General features: G+C 39.3%; 1 protein-coding gene across 1 annotated transcript in view; it reads right to left on the bottom strand.

Moving 5' to 3' along the window:
- Window positions 1–20699, bottom strand: part of RAB2A (RAB2A, member RAS oncogene family) — a 76946-nt gene that overhangs the window by 10539 nt on the left and 45708 nt on the right. Inside the window, exons 4-6 of the mRNA XM_004588006.4 lie at window positions 19986–20068; window positions 19513–19605; window positions 12828–12939 (exon numbers count right to left, since the gene is read on the bottom strand). Coding sequence (XP_004588063.1) covers window positions 12828–12939; window positions 19513–19605; window positions 19986–20068 — 288 coding nt within the window. The remainder of the gene's footprint in view (window positions 1–12827; window positions 12940–19512; window positions 19606–19985; window positions 20069–20699) is intronic.

Raw genomic sequence — 20699 nt, 5'->3', positions numbered from 1 at the left:
GCGCAGCACCAGCCGTTGCAGTCACTTGGGGAGTGAATCATCCGATGGAAGGTCTTCCTCTGTGTTTCTCCTCCTCTCTGTATGTCTGACTTTGTGATAAAAATAGAAAATATAAATCTTAAAAAAATGTTTCTATCTCAGAGTTATTTTGGATTTCTACAATTATATGGAAGTATATGAAATTAGTGACTATTTATATTCTATTTCCTTTCTATTTTTTATAAAAATTAACATCACAAACGAATGTTTATTAACAAGGCTAGATAAGGGCCCAGCATGGTAGCCTAGTGGCTAAAGTCCTCACCTTGCACACACCAGGATGCCATATGGGTGCCAGTTCAAATCCCAGATGCTTCACTTCCCATCCAGCTCCCTGCTTGTGACTTGGGAAAGCAGCGGGATGGCCCAAAGACTTGGGACCCTGAACCTGTGTGGGAAACCTGGAGCCAGTGGACCCAAGATCTTTCTGTATCTCCTTCTCTCTGCATATTTGCCTTTCCAATAAAAATAAATAAATAAATTTTATATACAAAAAGGGATAGATAGAAAGTGTTTTAAACAAATCTTGAACTGTTAGCTAGGAAACAGGGGGAAAGAGATCAGAACTATTTAGATTAAGACTGGAGTTACACTGATCAGTTTTATGTTCTTATAGAAACTTCTGTCAGATACAGCAAACAGACATGAGGAGAAGAGGGACACATTACGCACATTTCTGTTGGGGGCTGGGGACATGCATGCATGTGAGATGAGGTTAGAGAGGTGGCCCTAAAAGGCAATAAGGGACCGTGTCAAAATAAGAAGCAAGCAAGGGACAAATTTATAGGATCAGTTATGAGCCATCAAGGCTGACAGCAGGCAGACCAGTGAGGAGTGTAGAAGAATGATCCAGATAAGAAGCAAATGAAAGAGGAAACAAGATGACAGAATAGGGTAAGGACACGTTTAAACAGATGGAGAATCATTTGCCAGGCTGACGCACAGAGGCCGTGATCCTGGGAAACAGGACAGGACAGGCCGACGGCAGAGGGACACCTGGAGACCTGTGGGCACAGGGAAGCAGCGTAGCCAACTGAGTGCTGTTGCAGTGACCAGTTACCCCAGCTACAGTGGGCAACTAGAGCTCCAGTGGCCAGGTAGGAAGGGGAACTTACCGGGAGCTCAGGAGGTGAACCCAGGCACAGAACTGCCCATCCTGTTGGTATTCTTGATTCAACCATAAACAGATGCAGCGCGATAGAGCCCAAGCAGGACGGTGCAGGAACAGGGTGGGTGTCACTGGCGAGTGCAGACCCCCCCACCAGTGCCATTTTGTGTACTACAGAAAAGGCTGGGAGGGTGGAGGCTGGAGGAACAACAGAAAGTTGTGCATATGCCAAGCCAGGAGCAAGCTCATTTTTGGTTCGATACACTGCGCTGGTCACACAGAAAACAGTACTGACGTGGCATCCTACAGATTCCACCTAAGATAGGTCCGGGTGGCTCCAAGACTTGACAACCATCAGGCCCAGATGCACTAGCGCCATGCGGGGTGCCATTCTGTGTACTGAGGAAAAAGTTGTGAGGGGATGGAGGAACAACAGCAAGCTAAACAAGCTGTGAGAAAACCCACCACAGCTCAACGACTGCACTGATCCTGCAGAGAAAACATCTTGGCATCCTACAGGTCCCACTCAAAATACGTCTGGGTGGCTTCCAGACGCAACGGTCAGCATGGCCAGAATCCACCAGTGCCACAATGGGCACCATTTTGTGCACTGAGAGAAAGGCTGTGGGGCTGAAGGAACAACAGTGAGCTGTGCAGGCACTAAACCAGCAGAGAACTTACTTCCAGATCAACACATTTGCACTGGTCTAGCAGGGAAAATAGTGTCAACTTGACACCCTGTAAGTTCCATCCAGAATAGGCCCACGTGGTCTTTAGACATAACTGCCAGCAGGTTCTGGTAAGGTCAGGACTGCCGACAATCAGGTATTTTAGGACAGCTGGTGTCTCCCTAATCCCGGACACTGCTCAAACTGTGAGTGGGAGTAGGGTGTGTAGGCAACGGTGTGGCCACAGCACAGGACCACAGAGGATGGAAAATGGTGAGCCAGGAGCTGGGGCTATGGAAACTGTGGTGGAAGTGAAGCACAAGAGCCTGGGACTGAAACTTACTGGAGGAAGTGGCACAAGTGACTGCAAACGAAGAACCGCGTACTGAATGCAGTCAGAAAAACTGACCTGTAGACCAGTGGTCAACACACTGTAGAAACTTGCCCTAAGGAGAGAAATCTGCTAGCCCGAAGTGCAATGACCAAAAGCAAAAGAGACAGATGTACACTGAATATTACTGATGCCTCCCCTGGAAAGGAACAAAAGCTTTTTTCAACCTCAGAGTTAACTGAGGAAGACATTGGGGAAATGGGCAATAAAGAATTTTAAAAACTTGTTCTAAAGCTTCCTTTTTTTTTTCTCCTAAAGCTTCTGAACCACAATGAGAAACACATATAGGAGTTCAAGGAATATGTCTCACAGGAAATAGCAACACTGAAACAAAATAAAGCTGAATTATTAGAAATGAAGGACACAATGAAGCAAATTAAAAATTCAGCTGAAAGCCTCAATAATAGAATAAGTAAGGCGAGAAGAAAGAAGCTCAGAATTGGAAAATATTTCTTGACACAATGGGGAAACAATCAAAAAGCTGGAAGTAGAACTGATTCAAGCTAAGAAAAGTATTCAAGAAATAAGACACACTTTTAAAAGGCTGAATATAAGTTAAAATGGGAGTTTCAGAAGGCACAGAAAGAGAAGCTGGGTCTAAAAATATATTCAGTAAAATAATAAAGGAAAACTTCCCTAATATAGAGAAAGAATTGGGAAACAACATCCAGGAGGGACACAGAGCTCCTAAAAGGGTTGACCAAAAGCAATCATTGCCATGCCACACAATAATCAAACTCTTCAGTTGAACACAGGGAAAAGACCCTTATGTATGAAAACAATCACTGAACATAGAGAGGAACCTCAGACTCACTGTTGACCTCTCAGAGGAAACTCTACAGAAGAGAACGCAGCGACACAATCCAGATTTTAAAAGGGAAAAAACTGTCAGTCCAGAAGAACGTACCCAGCAAAGCTTTCATTTATCTTTGAGGGTGAAATAAAATTCTTTCACAGTAAAGCAATCTCAAAGAATACACCTCTTCCAGACCTGCCCTACAAAGGATACTTAAGATGTTCTATTGACAGAGAAAAGGAATAGCACCTACGAAAACAAAGGAAAACATGGAGAACATCCCAATAAAATATTTTTATTTAGTCCTTGACATCTCAATTTTAGTGTATACACAACTGACTGCTATAAACCTAAAAATAATTATTGGGTGCTATTCAGCTATCTCGTGTCTATTTTCATTTTTATATTTAGCAGCTTATAGAATTCTAGCGTGATTTTTACTGAACTTTGTGATTTTTAGGATAGTCCAAACAGGCTTATAACTCTAACAAGCCATTTTTAAACAAAATTTTAGGAGGGGTGTGCAGAGAAATCTTCAGTACCTTAGTGAGGAGTAACTGATCTTTGTGTCCTACCTAGTGAGTACATGGTAGTCCAAGCTTTTTCCTGTCTGTTCTAACCTTTCCTTATTGTTCTCTGTCTATCTGATCTAATTCTGGGAGCTCCAGAGCAACCCTGATGGTCATTGCAAGAGAGGGTGGAGAGCCAAAGTTGGAACTAAGTACAGGACTAGAGAAAGCTCCTCTCCCGAGTCCTGAAGGCAGACTATACTGTTTTAATAACAGAGGAAATCAGTGAAGGAGGGGGCTTTGAGGAGGAGGGAGGGGAAATCCTCCTATGGAACTGAATCATTACAACTAAAATGGTGGAAACAAGACAGAAAGTAGAGGTCTGTGGAAGTTTTCAATAGAACTAGGGAAACGAAAGGGGAAAATGTCAGTAAGGTATGTAAGGATGACTCTGAGTGAGTCTGAAGCGCACACTACATATGTATGAGATAAACAGGAAGAAAATCAGGTTTTGAGGAAGAAATAAAATTTGTATTCTGGATACACACAATTCTGCTTGTCATATAAACATTGGGAAATATTGGTACATGGTAATTTATATGCATGAATATACTTTATAGACAATGGTATGTATGTAAGTGTACGACATGCAAATATTAGTGTGTGACTCTTAGGTCTAATGACTACCTGCCCTGGTGTAGAGAAACTGAAAATGAACAAGGGTCTGCCACTGTAGGAAAGTGGGTAAAGCAACCTGCAGCACTGGCATCCCATGTAGGTGTTGGTTTGAGTCCTGGCTGCTCTACTCTCAATGAAGACCTCTGCTAATGTACCTGGGAAAGCAGGGGTGATGGCCAAAGAATCTGGGACCTTGCACCCACATGGAAGACTTGAACGTGGCTCCTAGTTTTTTGGCTTCAACCTGGCCTTGCCCTGGCTGATGTGGGTGTTTCAGGAGTGAACTAGACAATGTTAGATCTCTCTTTGCCTCTGCTTTTTCTTCTCTGTAAGTATTTTTCCAAATAAATATTTTTTTTTTCAGAGAAAATGGACGTAACTCTTTAAAACATTTTTATTGGAAATGAAGATTTATGGAGAGAATGAGATTCCGAGAGAAGGATCTTCCACTTGCTAGTTCACTCCCGAAGTGGCCACAATGGCCAGAGCTGAGCCAATCTGAAACCAGGAGTCAGGAGCCAGGGCTTCTTCACGTCCCCCTTTTGGGTGCAGGGTTCCAAGGCTTTGGTCCTTGACTGCTTTTCCAGGCTACAAGCAGGGGGTTGGATGGGAAGTATAGCAGCCGGGACATGAATCAATGTCCATATGGGATCCTAGCATGTGCAAAGTGAGGATTTAGCTACTGAAGCACTGTGCTAGGCTGGACATAACTATTAGAGTTTGCTTTGAGTCATGTAAGAAGCTCCATAGGGTAATGGACACATTAAGGTGGAGAAGTTGATGTTAGTCAGCAAAGTTTTCCAATATGTAGAAAAAGTCATAAATATTAACCTAAAGAATCTTGAAGAGACACTAGAAGCCTAATAAGGCCAGGTCAGATTTCCAGTGAAAAACTGTTTTGGTTGCCTCAGCATTCACAAAGAACAGGGTTAATGGGACAACCTCCAGTTCCCAAACACATTCCAGTTAGAAAAAATACCCCATTCTACCAAGTGAAGTTCAAGACAAGTGATGTGGTTTCTCAACATATATTAAATCTGCAGATTTCCAAGTAAAGGGGTACTACCAAGGGATTTTGAAGTTGGTCACCATCCTAGTCTTGATACTTCAGAATCTAAGTCAGGAATTTTCAGGGCTGAGTTTTCAATGATGAGAGATATTTTAAATGATCATGTTTAGCAAAGACTATTGCAGGCTAGGGAAGGCACTCCTTCCCAAAGTCCTTATGAATTCTACATCAACATTTTTTTACATGTTTATACACATTTCTCATTTCATATTAAGTTTCAATCTTTAGGAAAAACTGGGTAAGACCTTATTAAATGGCTAATGATTAAACATAGCTGACAGGGTGACAAATGTTTGGCAAATACCAAGCTTAATCATTAATACTTCAACCACTCTTACTAACTCTTCAGATGTCCTAGAGGTGATATAACGTTAACTTCTGGTAACAGATCTGAGAAAAATAAGTCTTGCATGCAGGGGGGAAATATATGAAAAAAATTGGAAATTACAGATGTAAACATCATTTCTGGGCTATTTTTAAATCTTCAAAAAGATAGGTTTTGGGAATGGGTACTTAATCTAGTTGACTACAGTCTTGAATGAAATGGGTTGCAGGTATCCCAAAAAAGCATTTAACCACTACACAAAACACCTGCTCCTCTGATGTAGTTTCTAGAACTACATCTACTTTTTTCCTACCCCATAGGCTCCTTTAACTTTGGCAGTCAGTCTTCAGAGTGCTTGGTTCAACCCCTCACTCTGACTCCAACTTACTGCTAATACAGACCGTGTAAGAGCAGGTGATTACTTAGTTTACTGGATCACTGCCACCTAAGTGGGAGATCTAAGCTGAGCTCATGAATCCTACTTCTCAGCTTTTGGCTGAGCCCGTCCTGATGGTTGTGGGCATATGGGGAGTGAACCTTTGGACAGGAGTGCGTTCTAACAAGCAAGTCAGAGAAGTTATACAGATGAAATCATAGTTTGCGACCTCTACAAATGATAACTTAGAGAGTAAAAATCATCTCCAAAGGTTGCAAAGTTCTCTGTATATTCATCCAGGTTGTTTCATCATTTCTGTATTCTGTCCATTTGATTGTTCAGTACTATTCTATGGTGTGGGCACGCCATTCATCAGGCCAATGTCTCTGAGCTATTTCTAGGTTTGGCAATTATGAATAAAACTGCCAGAATATCAGTGTGAAGGTTTCTGTGTGAATATGAATCTTCACTTCTCTGGGATAAATGCTCAGGGGTGTGACTGGTCATGTGACAGTTGCACGTTTAAAGTTTAAACAAATATCAGAATGTTTTCAGAGGGCTGTTGTCAATTTATCACCAGAAATGGAGGAGTAACCTAGCTTTCTCCACATCCTCATCAGCATTTACAGCTGTTACTATTTTTTTTTTTTCATTTTAGCAATTCTGATAGATGTACAGTGCTTTCATTGAGGCTTTCAATCTGCAATTTTCCCAGTGGCTAGTAATGCTGAATATTCTTTTGTTTGTTTGTTTGTTTTTTATTAATTACATTGCATTATGTGGCACATTTTTATAGGCACTGGGATTCCCCCCACCCCTCCCAAAATCCTCCCCCCACGGTGGATTGCTCCACCTTATTGCATTTCCATAGTTCAAATTCAGTTGAGATTCTTTCATTGAAGGTATCTACCAAGCATACAGTCCAGCATCTTATTGTCCTGGTGAGTTCAATAGTTTCTTGGTGAGACCATCTCTGGTCTGAAGGTAGAGCCAGCAGAGTATCATCCCAATCAATTAAAGCCCCAACATAATATTTACAACCAATTACAACATTATGGCATTAATTGACATGGTATTGATTAACCAATATGTTAATAGGAAAATGCAGGTTCTCAACCACAACCTGTGACTTCTTCATAGACATTTCAATTTTGGTTTATATTCACCTGTGTTCTATATATCTTAAAATCGCTATAGATTGCCATTCAATGCTGAATATTCTTACAAGTGCTTAATTGCCACTTGTGTACACACGTTGATGAAATATCTGCTTATGTCTTTGGCTCATTTTCTGATTTTTTAATTTACTACTCAGTTTTGAGTTTTTAAATCTAACATACAAGTCCTTTATTGGGTATATTTTGTGAAATCTAACACACAAGTGCTTTATTGGGTATATCCTGTAAGTTGGTATATTTTTTTCATCTATTTAATATGTGCTTTCAAGAGAGTAAGTATTTTTAAAAATATCTATTTTCATCTGTTTGAAAGGCAGCAGGGGGAGTCGGGGAGAGAGAGAAGAGAGAAAGAGCAAGATATCTGTATGCTGGTTCCTTCCTAAAATGTCTGCAAGTGGCACTGCTGGGCCAACCTAGTTTTTCCCACGGGCAGCAGGTCCAAGCAATCTCCTGCTTCCCAGGATGTGTTACCAGGACACTAGACTGGACTTGAACTGGCACTCTGATGTAGGATGTAAATATACAAGTGATGGCCTAACGTGCTACGCTACAACACTGGCCCTATCATTAAATACTTTTAAAGATAAATTCACCAAATTTTCCCATTACTGTTATCTTTTGGTGACTTTTCCATTTATTTTCTCTTTATAGTTGAACTTAGTAGTTTCTTGCTCCACTACCCAGTTCATCATTTCTCTCGTTTTTTTCCCACTGTTGTTGAGCTTGTACACCAAGTTTATTTTCACTATTGTATTTTTTAGTTTTACAATTTCTATTTGGTTCTTTTTATTTTGTATTTCTTTTATTGTCATTTAACACCCCACTACCCCAAAAAGGATTCATTTATTTATTAATTTAAAATGGAGAGAGACAGAGAGAGAGGAAGAAACAGAGATACTCTATTCTCCAGTCCACCCCCAAAAGTCTGCAGCAGCTGGGGTTGGGCCAAGTGAAAGTCCAGTGTTCCATCTGGATATCTAATGAATGGCAGGGCCACAAGAAACTGAGTAATCATCTGTTGCTTAACAGGATGCATTGGCAAGAAGCAGGACTTGAAGCAAAACAGACAGGACTTGAACTAGCACTCTGATACGGGATCTGTATCCTAAGTGGTTGACTGACTAATCCAGCGTACCACACTCCCCTCCCCTTTCACTGATACTTTCTAATTATTTGCTGACATTGTTTTCACTTGTCTGAAGTATACTTCTAATTGTTTGTTAGGAGAATTCTATTAAAGAAAACAAATTTGCAAGCAGAACAGAGAGGAGAGAACATTAAGACAGACTAACTCTCATCCACTTGTTTACCCTGTATACACCAGTGACTGTGGGCCAAGTTTGAGGCCAACCTTGGAGCAAGGAACTCCATCTGGGTCTCCCTCTAGCATGGCAGAAATACAATTAATTTAGCCATCAATTCTGCCTCCCAAAGCCCATATTAGCAGAAGCTATATTCAGGAGCTAGAGGCAGGCACTCTGGTATGTATGTATGTATATAAGATGTATGGGATATGTCAGCTACGCCTCCTCAGTGGTTCAGACGGAGCAGAGGACAGCATATCCAAATGTACATGGAGGATATGGCAGTGCATTGCAGCCTCCAGAGGACACCTGGTATACCACGGTAGAGGACGGAGGATAGAAATAATTGATCAACTACCCCAGCCAATTGTTGGCAGCGAAGATCTGGGCAGTAGACACTAAGGTGGACTATAGCAGCCAGTGGATTCGGGAGAGATTTCATCGTAACTGGAGTGGTGGGATCGCCAGCAATTCAGGACTGCTGAACTATCAAAACCTCTTGACAAATTCACGATGTTGTAAATTTCTATTTTTCTTCCTGTTGTAGCTTTTCATTTAAGAGGGATGTGTGGTGACTGTGTAATGGAGACTGTCATGTCTAGATGTGAGGATGCAGTGCAGTTTGCATCTCTACTTCCAGATCAAAGATGGACTACTAAAGAAACTATTAGCTGTATTATGACAATGACATGCTGGACTCTCTGCCACTGTCCGTGGCCGCAATGATAAACATGTGACTGTTTATGTAGAGCGATGCTATAGTAATAATATAGGAGAACTCAGTGGGGTAGGGGGAGAGATAACTTAGGGAGAGGGTAGGGGAAAATCCAGGGCCTTTGGAACTGTATCATAGAATGATGATAATAATTTAAAAAGAAGTTAAAATTTAAAAAAAAAGTATGGGCATCTTAACTGCTAAGCCAAATACTCCTACCTCTGAGATAAGTCTAACATTTATCTTCTCACTAATGGCACTCCTTTTACTCCATTCCTTCTGAAATCTTCTTGGTTCCAAGTATAATGAGTACTTTTCTATTGAAATCTGGGTGTTATTGGTAATTTTGTGAGATAAGGTTCTTCTGCTTTTGCTGGCTTTGCTTAGACCACTTTAACACAGAAATGGTTGTGGTGGCAGGTGTGCCATTTTGTCACTCCCAAGTGAAGGAGGAGAATCCCTTTAAGGCATGGCAATGGTGGAAGCACTGCCACATTCTTTACTGTGGTATCTGGCTACAGAAGAATGGTTGTATCTAACAGCTTTTTCTGTCTCTTATCAGTTGCCCTTTTCCTGGTCCTTTAGTTTTAAGTTATTTCAGGATTTTTTTTCAATATTTATTATTTTGTTTTCATTTACTTGAAAAGCAGGGAGGGAAAGACAGAGCACATAAGCATGCGTATGCACGCTGCTTTCCACTTGCTGATTTACTCCCCATATGCCAGGGCTGGGCCAGATTAAATTCAGGAGCCCAGAACTCCTTCAGGGTGTCCCACATGTGCGGCAAGTGCCTAAACACTTGAGCTGTCATCTGCTGCTCCAGACACGGTCAAAGGAAGCCGGATGAGAAGCACAGTGGCCAGAACTTGCACTGGCTCTCCAACATGGGATGCAGGTGTTCTAAGCAGTGGCTTGACCAACCGTGTCACAAGGTTAGCCTTGTTTTTCCTTTTGCTTACTGGCCTATTTAGATTGCCAGTCTCTTTTATGACCCAGTGTGGAATATAAGACAAAAATAAACCCAGAGCAATATGACTCTGTCACTGCTAAGTACCAAGGTTTGTAGTTTGCTTTCTCTCCACTTTCCAGAACCTTCTTCTATTTGTTTTATACATAATAGCCTGGGTTTCATTTTTACTCAGCAGGAGGAATATGAGAACAGGTTATTTTCATGTTCAATCAACTGCTATGTCATGCTAAGAGGTTAAGGTTAAATTTATTCTTTCATTGAGTCAAATAGTGATCCTTCACTTTCTTAAAATACTTTATCATGAAATAGTTTTAACTTTAAGGTAAAATCTCATGGAGGACTATACCATGCAATGTCCATCTGTAAATCCTTTAAAAATGAAGTCACATAAGATTATTGCTTAATCTACTTTAGGAGCTAGCCACGAGTACAGCAAGCTGATCTTGAGCCAGCAGCACTGGCATCCCATTGGGGTACCAGTTTGTGTCTCGGGTGCTCCATTTCCAATCCAGCTCCCTGCTAATGGTCTGGGAAAGTACTGGAAGACAGCCCAAAGCCTTGGGACTTTGCATCCACATGGCAGACCCAGAAGCAGCTCCTGGTTTGGGCTGGCCCAGCTTTGGTTGCAGCAGTCATCTGGGGAGTGAACCAGCAGATGCTAGATCTCTCTTTCTGTCTTGTCTTTTCTGTATCTCTGATTTTCAAATTAAAAAAAAAAAAAAAGAAAATCTTTGCCAAAAAAAATCCTTGTCATTTCTGAGGTAAATTTTCACTAGCATGGAAAATTTATGGCTAGATTAAAATTTCAACATTTTTTTAAACCAAAAAACATAAGTATCACAAAATTCTGTAAAAACATTAATGAAATGTATCTCAGTCAAGTGTTTAACCACATGACAAGAGTAATTTTTTGGTTTGTAAATAAATACCAACTGTTATTTTTTAAGAAAAATGAACACAAAGCAATAGAGACAGATCTAGAATCAAAATACTGACTTTCCATTAGTTGATCCTGTATGATTTCACAGCATGGATCTTTGTTAAAATGCAGACAGTTGTGGATCTATGGTACTTAAAAATCAAGAAAAAGTAACACTGTGAATAATTCATGTGGACGTATTTTCAACGTCTGAAATCCGATACAAAATAGGTCAAGTATTAGGTGGTATCTATAGGAAATGCATTAGATCAATCATGGCCAGCGTAGGGGGCAAGGTAGTATGGCAGAACAGGTTTAGCCTCCTGTGAAGCTGGAATCCCTTATGGGTGCTGGTTCAAGACCCAGCTGCTCCACTTCCACGTCAGTTCCTGGCTAATGCACTGAGAAGGCAGCAAAGGGTAGCCCAAGTGCTCAGGGCCCTGCATTCATGTTGCCTGAAAAAATCTACAGGCTACTGGTATCGGTGTGACCGAGCAGATGGAAGATCTCTGTTCCTCTGCCTCTCTTTCAAATAAATAAAAATATTAAAAAGAAAGAACAGTCATAGAAAAGCTGATTAGGAAAGAATTCTTCAATGAAAATACCAGTGCTGCAGAACCAACTGTAGTTAATTTTCAGGTTTACAGGGTAATTAGAAAAGCTACAAATATTATTCCTAATAAATATTTACTGATTTCTTATAATGTCAAAGGTTTACTGACTACTGTTTAGGAATCTGTCCTCTGCTATCCTCAGTATAATGAAGTTCTTCAATCATTTGTTTTCTAGAACTTCTTCCTATCATTCCTCACTCTCTTTTTAAAGATTTATTTTTATCTGAAAAGCAGAACTAGACAGAGAGGAGAGACAGGGAGAGACAGAGATCTTCCTTCTGCTGGCTCTCTCCCCAAATGGCTGTGATGGCTGGAATAGGGCTGATTTGACGCTAGGAGCGAGGAATTCCTAGTCTTACACATGGATGCCTTTCTAGGCCATCAGCAAGCAGCTGGACAGGAAATGAAGCAGCTGGAACATGAACTGGCACTTATATGAGATGCCAATACCATGGGCAAATGCTGAGCACACTAAATCATGGCACTGGCAACTCTACTATATATATATATAAAAGATATGTTTTTATTGTTAAGTCAGATATACAGAGAGGAAGAGAGAGAAGATCTTCTAGCTGTTGATTCACTCCTGAAGCGGCTGCAATGGCCAAAGCTGAGCTAATCCAAAGCCAGGAGCCAGGAACCTCTTCCAGGTCTCTCACACGGGTGCAGTGTCCCAAAGTCCTGGGCCGTCCTAGACTGCTTTCCCAGACCACAAGAAGGGAGCTGGATGGGAAGCGGGGCTGCTGGGATTAGAACCAGTGCTCATATGGGATCCTGGTGCATGCAGGGGAAGAGGGCTACTGTGCAAGGCCCTCTACTATACATTTATAGCTATAAATGCTTGGTGTCTTGACAAATTTCCAAATTTCAGTGTTGTTTAATCTTCTCGCATGCAACATAAAATAGATTTCAGACAAAATACATACCATGATGTGTTAAAACATTTGGGTTACAAAAAAAGCTCAGCTTGTAATTTAAGAGTAATTACATGTAATGTAAGGATAGTTACAAGGTATTATAAAGGGAAGAAGTTTTCATACTTTATGATGATCTTAAGACTATCAAAGAATAAAAAAACTTACAGAAGCGATGCCCATAAATACATGTTAAGGTGTATAAAATATTTCTCTTAAGCAAGATAATAAAGGACATTGAAGAATTTATTTACCTCTTCTACATTGGATGCAGTCTTAGCCGAAGTTTCCATGAAAATAAGTCCATGTTCTCGTGCAAAGGCTTCACCTTCTTCTTTTTTTACTTCTCTTCTAGATTCTAAATCACTAAATATGAGTAAGAAAAGGCAAGGTTATTAACCAACATGGTGCAAATGGAGGGATACATTTGAAATGTGAAATCCATTCAAAGTTAATCACACTTTTTAATTTTTTTTAATTAAAAAATATTAATGTATTTGTTTTATCAAAAAGGCAGATCTACAGAGAGAAGGAAAACACAGAGAATCTTCTGTTGGCTGGCTCACCCCCCAAGTAGCTACAATGGCCAGAGCTGAGCCAGTCCGAAGCCAGGAGCTTCCTTTGGGTCTCCCACATGGGTGCAGGTTCCCAAGGCTTTAGGCCTTGCTTTCCCAGGTCATAAACGGGGATAGGAAGAGGAGCAGCCGGGACATGAACCACCACCCGTATGGGATCTTGGCACATGCAAGGAAAGGATTTTAGTCACTAGGCTATTGTGCTGGGCCCAATTTTTCTCATTTTTAACATAAAATAACTGCATTACTCTATATATTTTAGTATTAAAAGTTTAGAATCAATAATTATAGCAGAAATTTGAGTTACAGTGCAAGAATGCTACAACCAGCAGCAACCTGAAAGGAGATTCTAGCCTTTAGTATAGCGGGCTGCCAAAGTAAGTTATTTTACTCAAAATAACATGAACAGGACTACAACCGGATTCCTCTGGTACTTGGGTAGACTGACTTTCTATGAATACCATTAAAATATAAGTCTCACGAAATACAGAAACTATAGGAAACTGTTTTTGGTCTAAAGAAACATTAATCAAATAATTACTTTCAGTTGTTTTAATTCCCAACTTATTCTTTATGCAAAACTGAAAAATTCTGCGACCCTACAGTATTTATTACCATCACATACACACAGAAAGGGATGCAGAATGATATATTATTTATACACTTCTATCTAGCTTTGACATACAATTGCCAAAGCTCAGATTTAAGAAATAAAATTGACACATACATGTTGAATCCCATTTTGTTTGCCTGTGACTGTCCCTAATCCTATTCTTCCTTCTCTTACCGCAAAAGTAACTACTTGAATTTAGTGTTTTCATTCGCATGTATGTCTTTATATTTGTGTTTGTAACTATAAAGAGTAACTTTTTTGTTGTAAGATTAAAAAAATTCAGATGGAGCTACAACTCAATTTTGGTCAACATTGTTTTGAATTCTTTACTGCTGGCATTATATTTCATTGAGTGAATGTATTTTTAGTTGTAAATGCTATTTATAATTTTTTTATTACTACAATGTTACAACTGGCAATTTATAAGAATTTCTCAAAAAAGTTTGTAGAAAATGCACATAACCTTTGCTGTTTTTCAACAAATTTTGAAGTATGCTTGGCTTTTGCGTATGCGTTAATGTGTGTGTACACGTGTCCAATTTTTTCAGGGTAGCATTTTTTTTCAACTTCATCATGACTCAAGTAAACTGTAAAGTCACTCTGGCAGGTTTTTTATATATATGCAGAAAGTTAAAAAGAAAATGAGGAGAAAACATTAGCAGATATCACACACTGCTTTATGGATTTTTGTTAGACTTACTAGGTGTATCTACGTCTATGACTGCGCACTCTGACTCTCACTCAGTTAAGAGGCTCCCATTTCTTATACATGTTCATCCTAAACTATTCTAATTTATGCCTCTTTTTGTTTATAGTTCATATTACAATCCTTTACCATTAAAAACTTTGTTTTAGACTGTTTATTTCTGATATTACAAAATTTAAAATGTCACCTTAAGAAACATTTGTCATCTGTCACTCTGACTAGGTCACTGCCCTCAAATCTCTTCACTGGATTCCTACTGCTTAATGTGTCTAATTCAAAATTTGCTTATTCCCCATTTTGATGTCTATCTCAATTCATTTCATCTACTAGTGATCAGCTCGTTTACTTCTCACTGGCTTTCCCCATCTGTTAAATCCCTAACGGTAAGGGCTGCCCATCCACAATCATTAGCGACACCTTTTATGTTTATACTATACTTTTACCGTATCATGGATAGCAACCAAAATCTAGGTCATTAGCAAGTACTGGTCACAGTGTGTCACACACAAAGAAAAAAGTGAGAAAATACAGATAAGAAAATTCTCTTTATGCTCCAAATAGTTTTATTTCATAGTCAACTAGCAGAAGATTTCTACAGTAGGAAGAGTAAAAGCTTCTCAATGATAGTTTTTACCCTACAAAAGATTAGTCAGTTGATTTAAATGAAGCAGTTCTTAAGTGATCAGCAAGATAATAAACAGTGACATTTCTAAAATGTTACAAAGAAGCGGTTAATGCTATATCTTATAATGTGTATGAGCTTTCTATAATTTCAATTTCCATCAAATTTGAAAATAAAATGTATACAGTTTATTATTTTGCTCTTATTGCCTTTTTAATTTGCAGCTTTACTGAAATATATGTATGAAGCATGAAACAGAAAATTTGATGTTCTGATATATGTGTAATCTGTAAGGCAAGACATTTCTTCATATCCTATTTGTCTGTAGTCCATTCCTTCCCTCCATATGCACCTTAAGATGTGATTTATGTTTCTTTTTTTTTTTTTTTAGGACTAATTTATTTTCATAAGAAAGGCAGATTTACAGAGAGGTGGACAGAGAAAGATCTTCCACCTGCTGGTTCACTCCCCAAGTGGCTGCAATAGCTGGAGCTGAGCCAACCCAAAGCCAGGAGCCCTGAGCTTCTTCCCGGTCTTCTATGCACATGCAGGATCCCAAGGCTTTGGGCCATCCTCTACTGCTGTCCCAGGCCACAGGCAGGTAGCTGGATGGGAAGCAGAGCAGTCATGACTTGAACCGGTGCCTCTATGGGATCCTGATGTGGTCAAGGCAAAGATTTAGCCACTAGGCAATCACACCATGCCCCTGGTTTACATTTCTATAGATCAGCCTGCATTTTCAAGGATTTTACATAAATGTATTCACAGAGTGTTTCTTTTTAGCTGAGCACGTTTCACCTGGCATAACTATTTTAAGATTTATCCACTATGTTGTATTTATCAAAAGCTCATTCCTTTTTTATTGATGAGCAGTACTATACTATTAAGTCTTATCAGAATTAATCCACTCACCCAGGTGATACTTGGGTTGCTTTCAGCTTGGGGTTAGTACAAATAAAGCTTCTAGAAATATTTGTATATAATTCTTTGTGCTGATATATAAAAACATACTTGTGTTGAGTAAACATTTGGCAGTAAAATGGTTAGGTCATATGTTAGACATACATTTAATTTTTAAAGTGGTTTTATCTATTTTACATTTCTTCCAGCATTACATATTTTCTTAAAAATTTATTTATTTTTATTGGAAAGGGAGATTTTACAGACAGAAGGGGAAACAAAGAGAAAGATCTTCCATCCTCTGGTTCAATCCCCCAAATGGCTGCAATGTCAGGAGTTAAGCTGACCCAAAGCGAGGAGCCAGGAGCCAGGAGCCAGGAGCTTCTTCCAGGTCTCTTATGCACGTGCAGGGTCCCAAGGGTATGACCATCATCTATTGCTTTCCCTGGTCATAGGCAGGGAGCTGTATGGGAAGTAGAGTAGCTGGGACACAAACTGGCACCCACATGGGATCCCAACGCATTCAAGGTGAGGATTTACCTATTGAGATCTAGCCACGCCCACAGTATGTCTACTTGAGTGAAGTGCTGGCTGAATTCTTCTGACATTCTTCAAAAATTGTGGGGGAAGGTGAAACTACTGGTAGAGACTACTATATCCCATCTTATCTGCTCAACATCTGGCTCTAGCTCTTGACTCCAGCTTCCTGCTAACACAGATCCCAGAGGAGGCAGTGGAGTTGTAAGTAAATGAATTCCTGCCATGTGTACAGGTAACTCAGAGTTCTGTCCTCCCAGCTTCAGTGTATCCCAGTTATAACCATGGAAGGCATTCGGAGAGTGAGCCTGTGGATAGGGCACATTTGCTTTCAATTCTTCAAATTAACAGACCAAGCAAACAAAACTCCATGTGTCTTATTCTTAACGAACTCTAAGGATTCTCCATATATTCTAGACACAAATCCTTTGTCAGAAACGTTTTGTAAATATTTTGGTTTTCAGATCTGTAACTGTCTTGGACAACAGGTTTTTAATTCTGTAGAAGTGCAACTAAATTTTTTTCCTTAAAAAAAAATTTTTTTTTGAGTCACAGGGGAAGAGGAAGCGATACCAATATTCCATGTACTGGTTCACTCTCCAAATGTCAAGAATAGTGGAGACTGGCCTAGGATAATTCCAGGAACCAGTAAAACCCATTCCTGATTCTCTTGTAGGTGGCAGTGAATAATATACTAGTTCCTATCTGCTGCCTCCTAGGATACTGGAAGTGCACTGCGAGGGCAGGCAGGACTTGAATCTGCATTCTAATGGGATGTAGGATCTTGTGACAGCTTCACACTGTCTGATTTTTTCCCCTTATTTAACAGTTTATATTCTTTTCTGTTCTGAGATATGTATGCTAAGGTTACTAAGAATTTACAGTTCTTCATTCTATGATCTACTTCGTTAACTTTTGCATTTAAGATTAGAGGGAAAGGGCCTGGCGGCGTGGCCTAGCGGCTAAAGTCCTCGCCTTGAACGCGCCAGGATCCCAAATGGGTGCCGGTTCTAATCCCGGCAGCTCCGCTTCCCATCCAGCTCCCTGCTTGTGGCCTGGGAAAGCAGTCGAGGACGGCCCAAGGATTTGGGACCCTGCACCCGCGTGGGAGACCTGGAAGAGGTTCCTGGTTCCTGGAATTGGATCGGCGCGCACCGGCCCGTTGCGGCTCACTTGGGGAGTGAATCATAGGATGGAAGATCTTCCTCTCTGTCTCTCCTCCTCTCTATATATCTGACTTTGTAATAAAAATAAATATTTAAAAAAAAAAAAAAAGATTAGAGGGAAGGGCCAATTTTTCACACAGGTTTTCATGGACATGTCCAGTATTCTCTGATGAAGAGACAATCTTTTGGGCTCAAGCAATGGCTCAACTGCTAAACCCTCAATTTAACAAGTGCCAGGATCCCGAAAGGACACTAGCTCGTGTCCCAGCTGCTTTTCACTTCCTATGACCTGAGAAAGCAGTAGAGGATGGTCCAAAGTCTTGGGATCCTGAACCCAGGTGGGAGACCTGGAAGAGGCTCCTGGATCTCGGCTTTGAATCAGCTCAGCTCCTGCCACTATGGCCATTTGGCTACTGAACCAGAGGATGGAAGATTTTTCTGTCTCTCCTCTCCATAAATCTGATCTACCTTTCCGATAAAAGTAAGTAAATCTTTTTTTTTAAAAAGAAAATATTACTCTTTCTCCCAGTAAAACAAAATCTTTGTCAAAAAAAAAAAGATTACATACGTATGCATCTTTTCCTGGATTTTTTATTCTGTTTCACCAACCTCTTACTATGCTAGCATCAAAGTAAAATGAATATGGTAGCTTTAAAATAAATAATGAAACAAGTAATTTCTCTAAGTTTGTCAAAATTGCTTTGACTATTTTATAGCTTTCGCACTTTCACATAAATTAAAATCAGCTTGTCAAAATCTACTTTCCACCAAAGTCTGTAGTATTTTGATGGTGCAGAAATGACATCTTCAGAAATCTTTGGTTTTCTCTCTCATGAATATGACATGTATCTCCTTCACTTAGTTTGGTCACAGTGTTCTTTTATTATTATTTTCATTTCTAAAGAGTCTTCAGTGATGTCACCCTTTTATTCCTGGAATTGGTTATGTGTGTCATTTTCTTCTTAAGAACTAAATTATGGTATCACTGTTTTTCTTTTTATCATATTTTTTTCTGCTGCTTGTCTTAGGTTTAATTTGTTGTTATTTTCTAGTTTCTTAAAGTAAATGCTCAGGTTATTAATTTCAAACTAAGTATTTAGCATTATAATATGTCCTTAAGCACTACAATAACCATATCCTAAACATTTTCAAATATTGTAGACACAGACACTAACTTGTGGGAAACAGATAATGCACACAATTCTAACCTTGAGAAAGGCAGACTATGCTCTATGAAATGCAGCAGCCAACCTATGAATACTGTTCAGTTCTGCAACCACTTGCAAACTAACGTCAATATCTGCTCTCTGACTGTGGATGTGTGGCAGCCTGAGTTCTCTGAACCAGTAGTAGTGTACTACTTGTTAGTTCACTGGTTAACGAGCTAAACTAAAGCTCTCACAGATTCACCAGAGGAGATACATGATTTTATCTTTCTATAAACAATATTTTTAAACATTATCTTTAAACAGTATCTATTTTAGGAGTCAAATGAGTTCTCTGTTCAAGATTTAAAATACTAATTTTTGCATCGTAATTTTCTACTAAGGTCAGTGAAAATTTTCCCATAATTTAGGAAATCCGGGGAAATTCTGACCAAGCAAATATGCTTTTCCAGGTACTTTCAAATACAGCTGCAACAAATAATAATTTCCAACAAACTTCTTATCTGTATTTTAAAAATGAAAAGAAAATACCTTATAATTTTAATTTTATAAGCCAACATTTGTGGACAAATGTACAAGAAAGGTGGTCACATAACCGGATACAATCCAGTCTTTATTATTCACACAACGTAAGTTTTAAATTAGCCTTTTTACCTTTTATTTCCAATAAGCATGATGACCATATTGGAATTAGAGTGCTGGCGGGCATCTTCTAACCAGGTTGTCAAGTGGTTGAATGTATCTCTCCTAAATATAATGATAATAATAATTTTTTCAAAGTATTTCTATTATACATTTCACTCCAGATAATCATTTTTCACTTTACCCACTTACATAATAAAAAATATTTCAAGCATAATATCTGTGTTTATTACATTTCAATTAAATGGAACCATATTTTAAAAAAATTTCAATTAATAAATATTACCAAATTGATCAATATGGAATTTTTGTAACACAAAAACATTCAATTATAGACTTCCATAGTTAATTTAAATTTAGATACAGAGCTTAAAAAACAAGTATCAAGAGCAACATAAAGAAAGCTCTACTTTTATTACTGTTAGCCATATATTGGGAAAACTTTCTGTATTGATGACCAATTTTAAAATTGTTCAAGCACTCACCTTGTAATATCATACACTAGTAAAGCCCCTGCTGCACCTCTGTAATACGATCTTGTGATGGAACGGAAAGACTCTTGCCCTGCCTATGAACAGAAGAAAAAGGTTGACAGTTTCCTTCCAAACAACGTCCTCAATATTTTCAAAATATTCAAATAGATTATGGGCTGGCAGGGAAGGAGTCCATCAGGGGACAGGAAAAGTTCACCAGTCATACAATACAACGACTGCTCAAGTCAACCAGAAGCACACACTGCTGCTCACTCCCACATGCTTCTCCAACCTGCCCCTTGCCAACCAAGACCCCTAACCCTTTCTGGCAATCCCTGACAACCCAATTTACTGAATGGCTTCACAATACATGAATCATTATTAGAGCACAGAATGGACTCCTAGCAACTAAGCTCCTAAGACAAATTTGAAAGGAAGCAAATAACCCAGAGCTTCACATTTGAATTCAATAACCCACTCCCTGGGGCAGCTGTTGACACTAGAATAAATAAAGCCCATTGTAAATAAATGATGAAGGACATCTTTACGCCCACCATCTGCCGGTATAGGGGTTGTTGGAAGGCCAAGGATACAGATTTTATCAGTTATATCATAAACTGCAGCTAGCTTTCAACAGCCATCAGACGGAATTCTTTGAGCAATCATTTTATTATGAAAAACAGAAAATTGTTCTGAATTTAATTTGTATAAATCTTCTCCCATACA

Source organism: Ochotona princeps, chromosome 9 (assembly GCF_030435755.1).
Source record: "Ochotona princeps isolate mOchPri1 chromosome 9, mOchPri1.hap1, whole genome shotgun sequence".
Classification (NCBI taxonomy): Eukaryota; Metazoa; Chordata; class Mammalia; order Lagomorpha; family Ochotonidae; genus Ochotona; species Ochotona princeps.
This window is presented reverse-complemented; position numbering and strand designations above follow the sequence as displayed.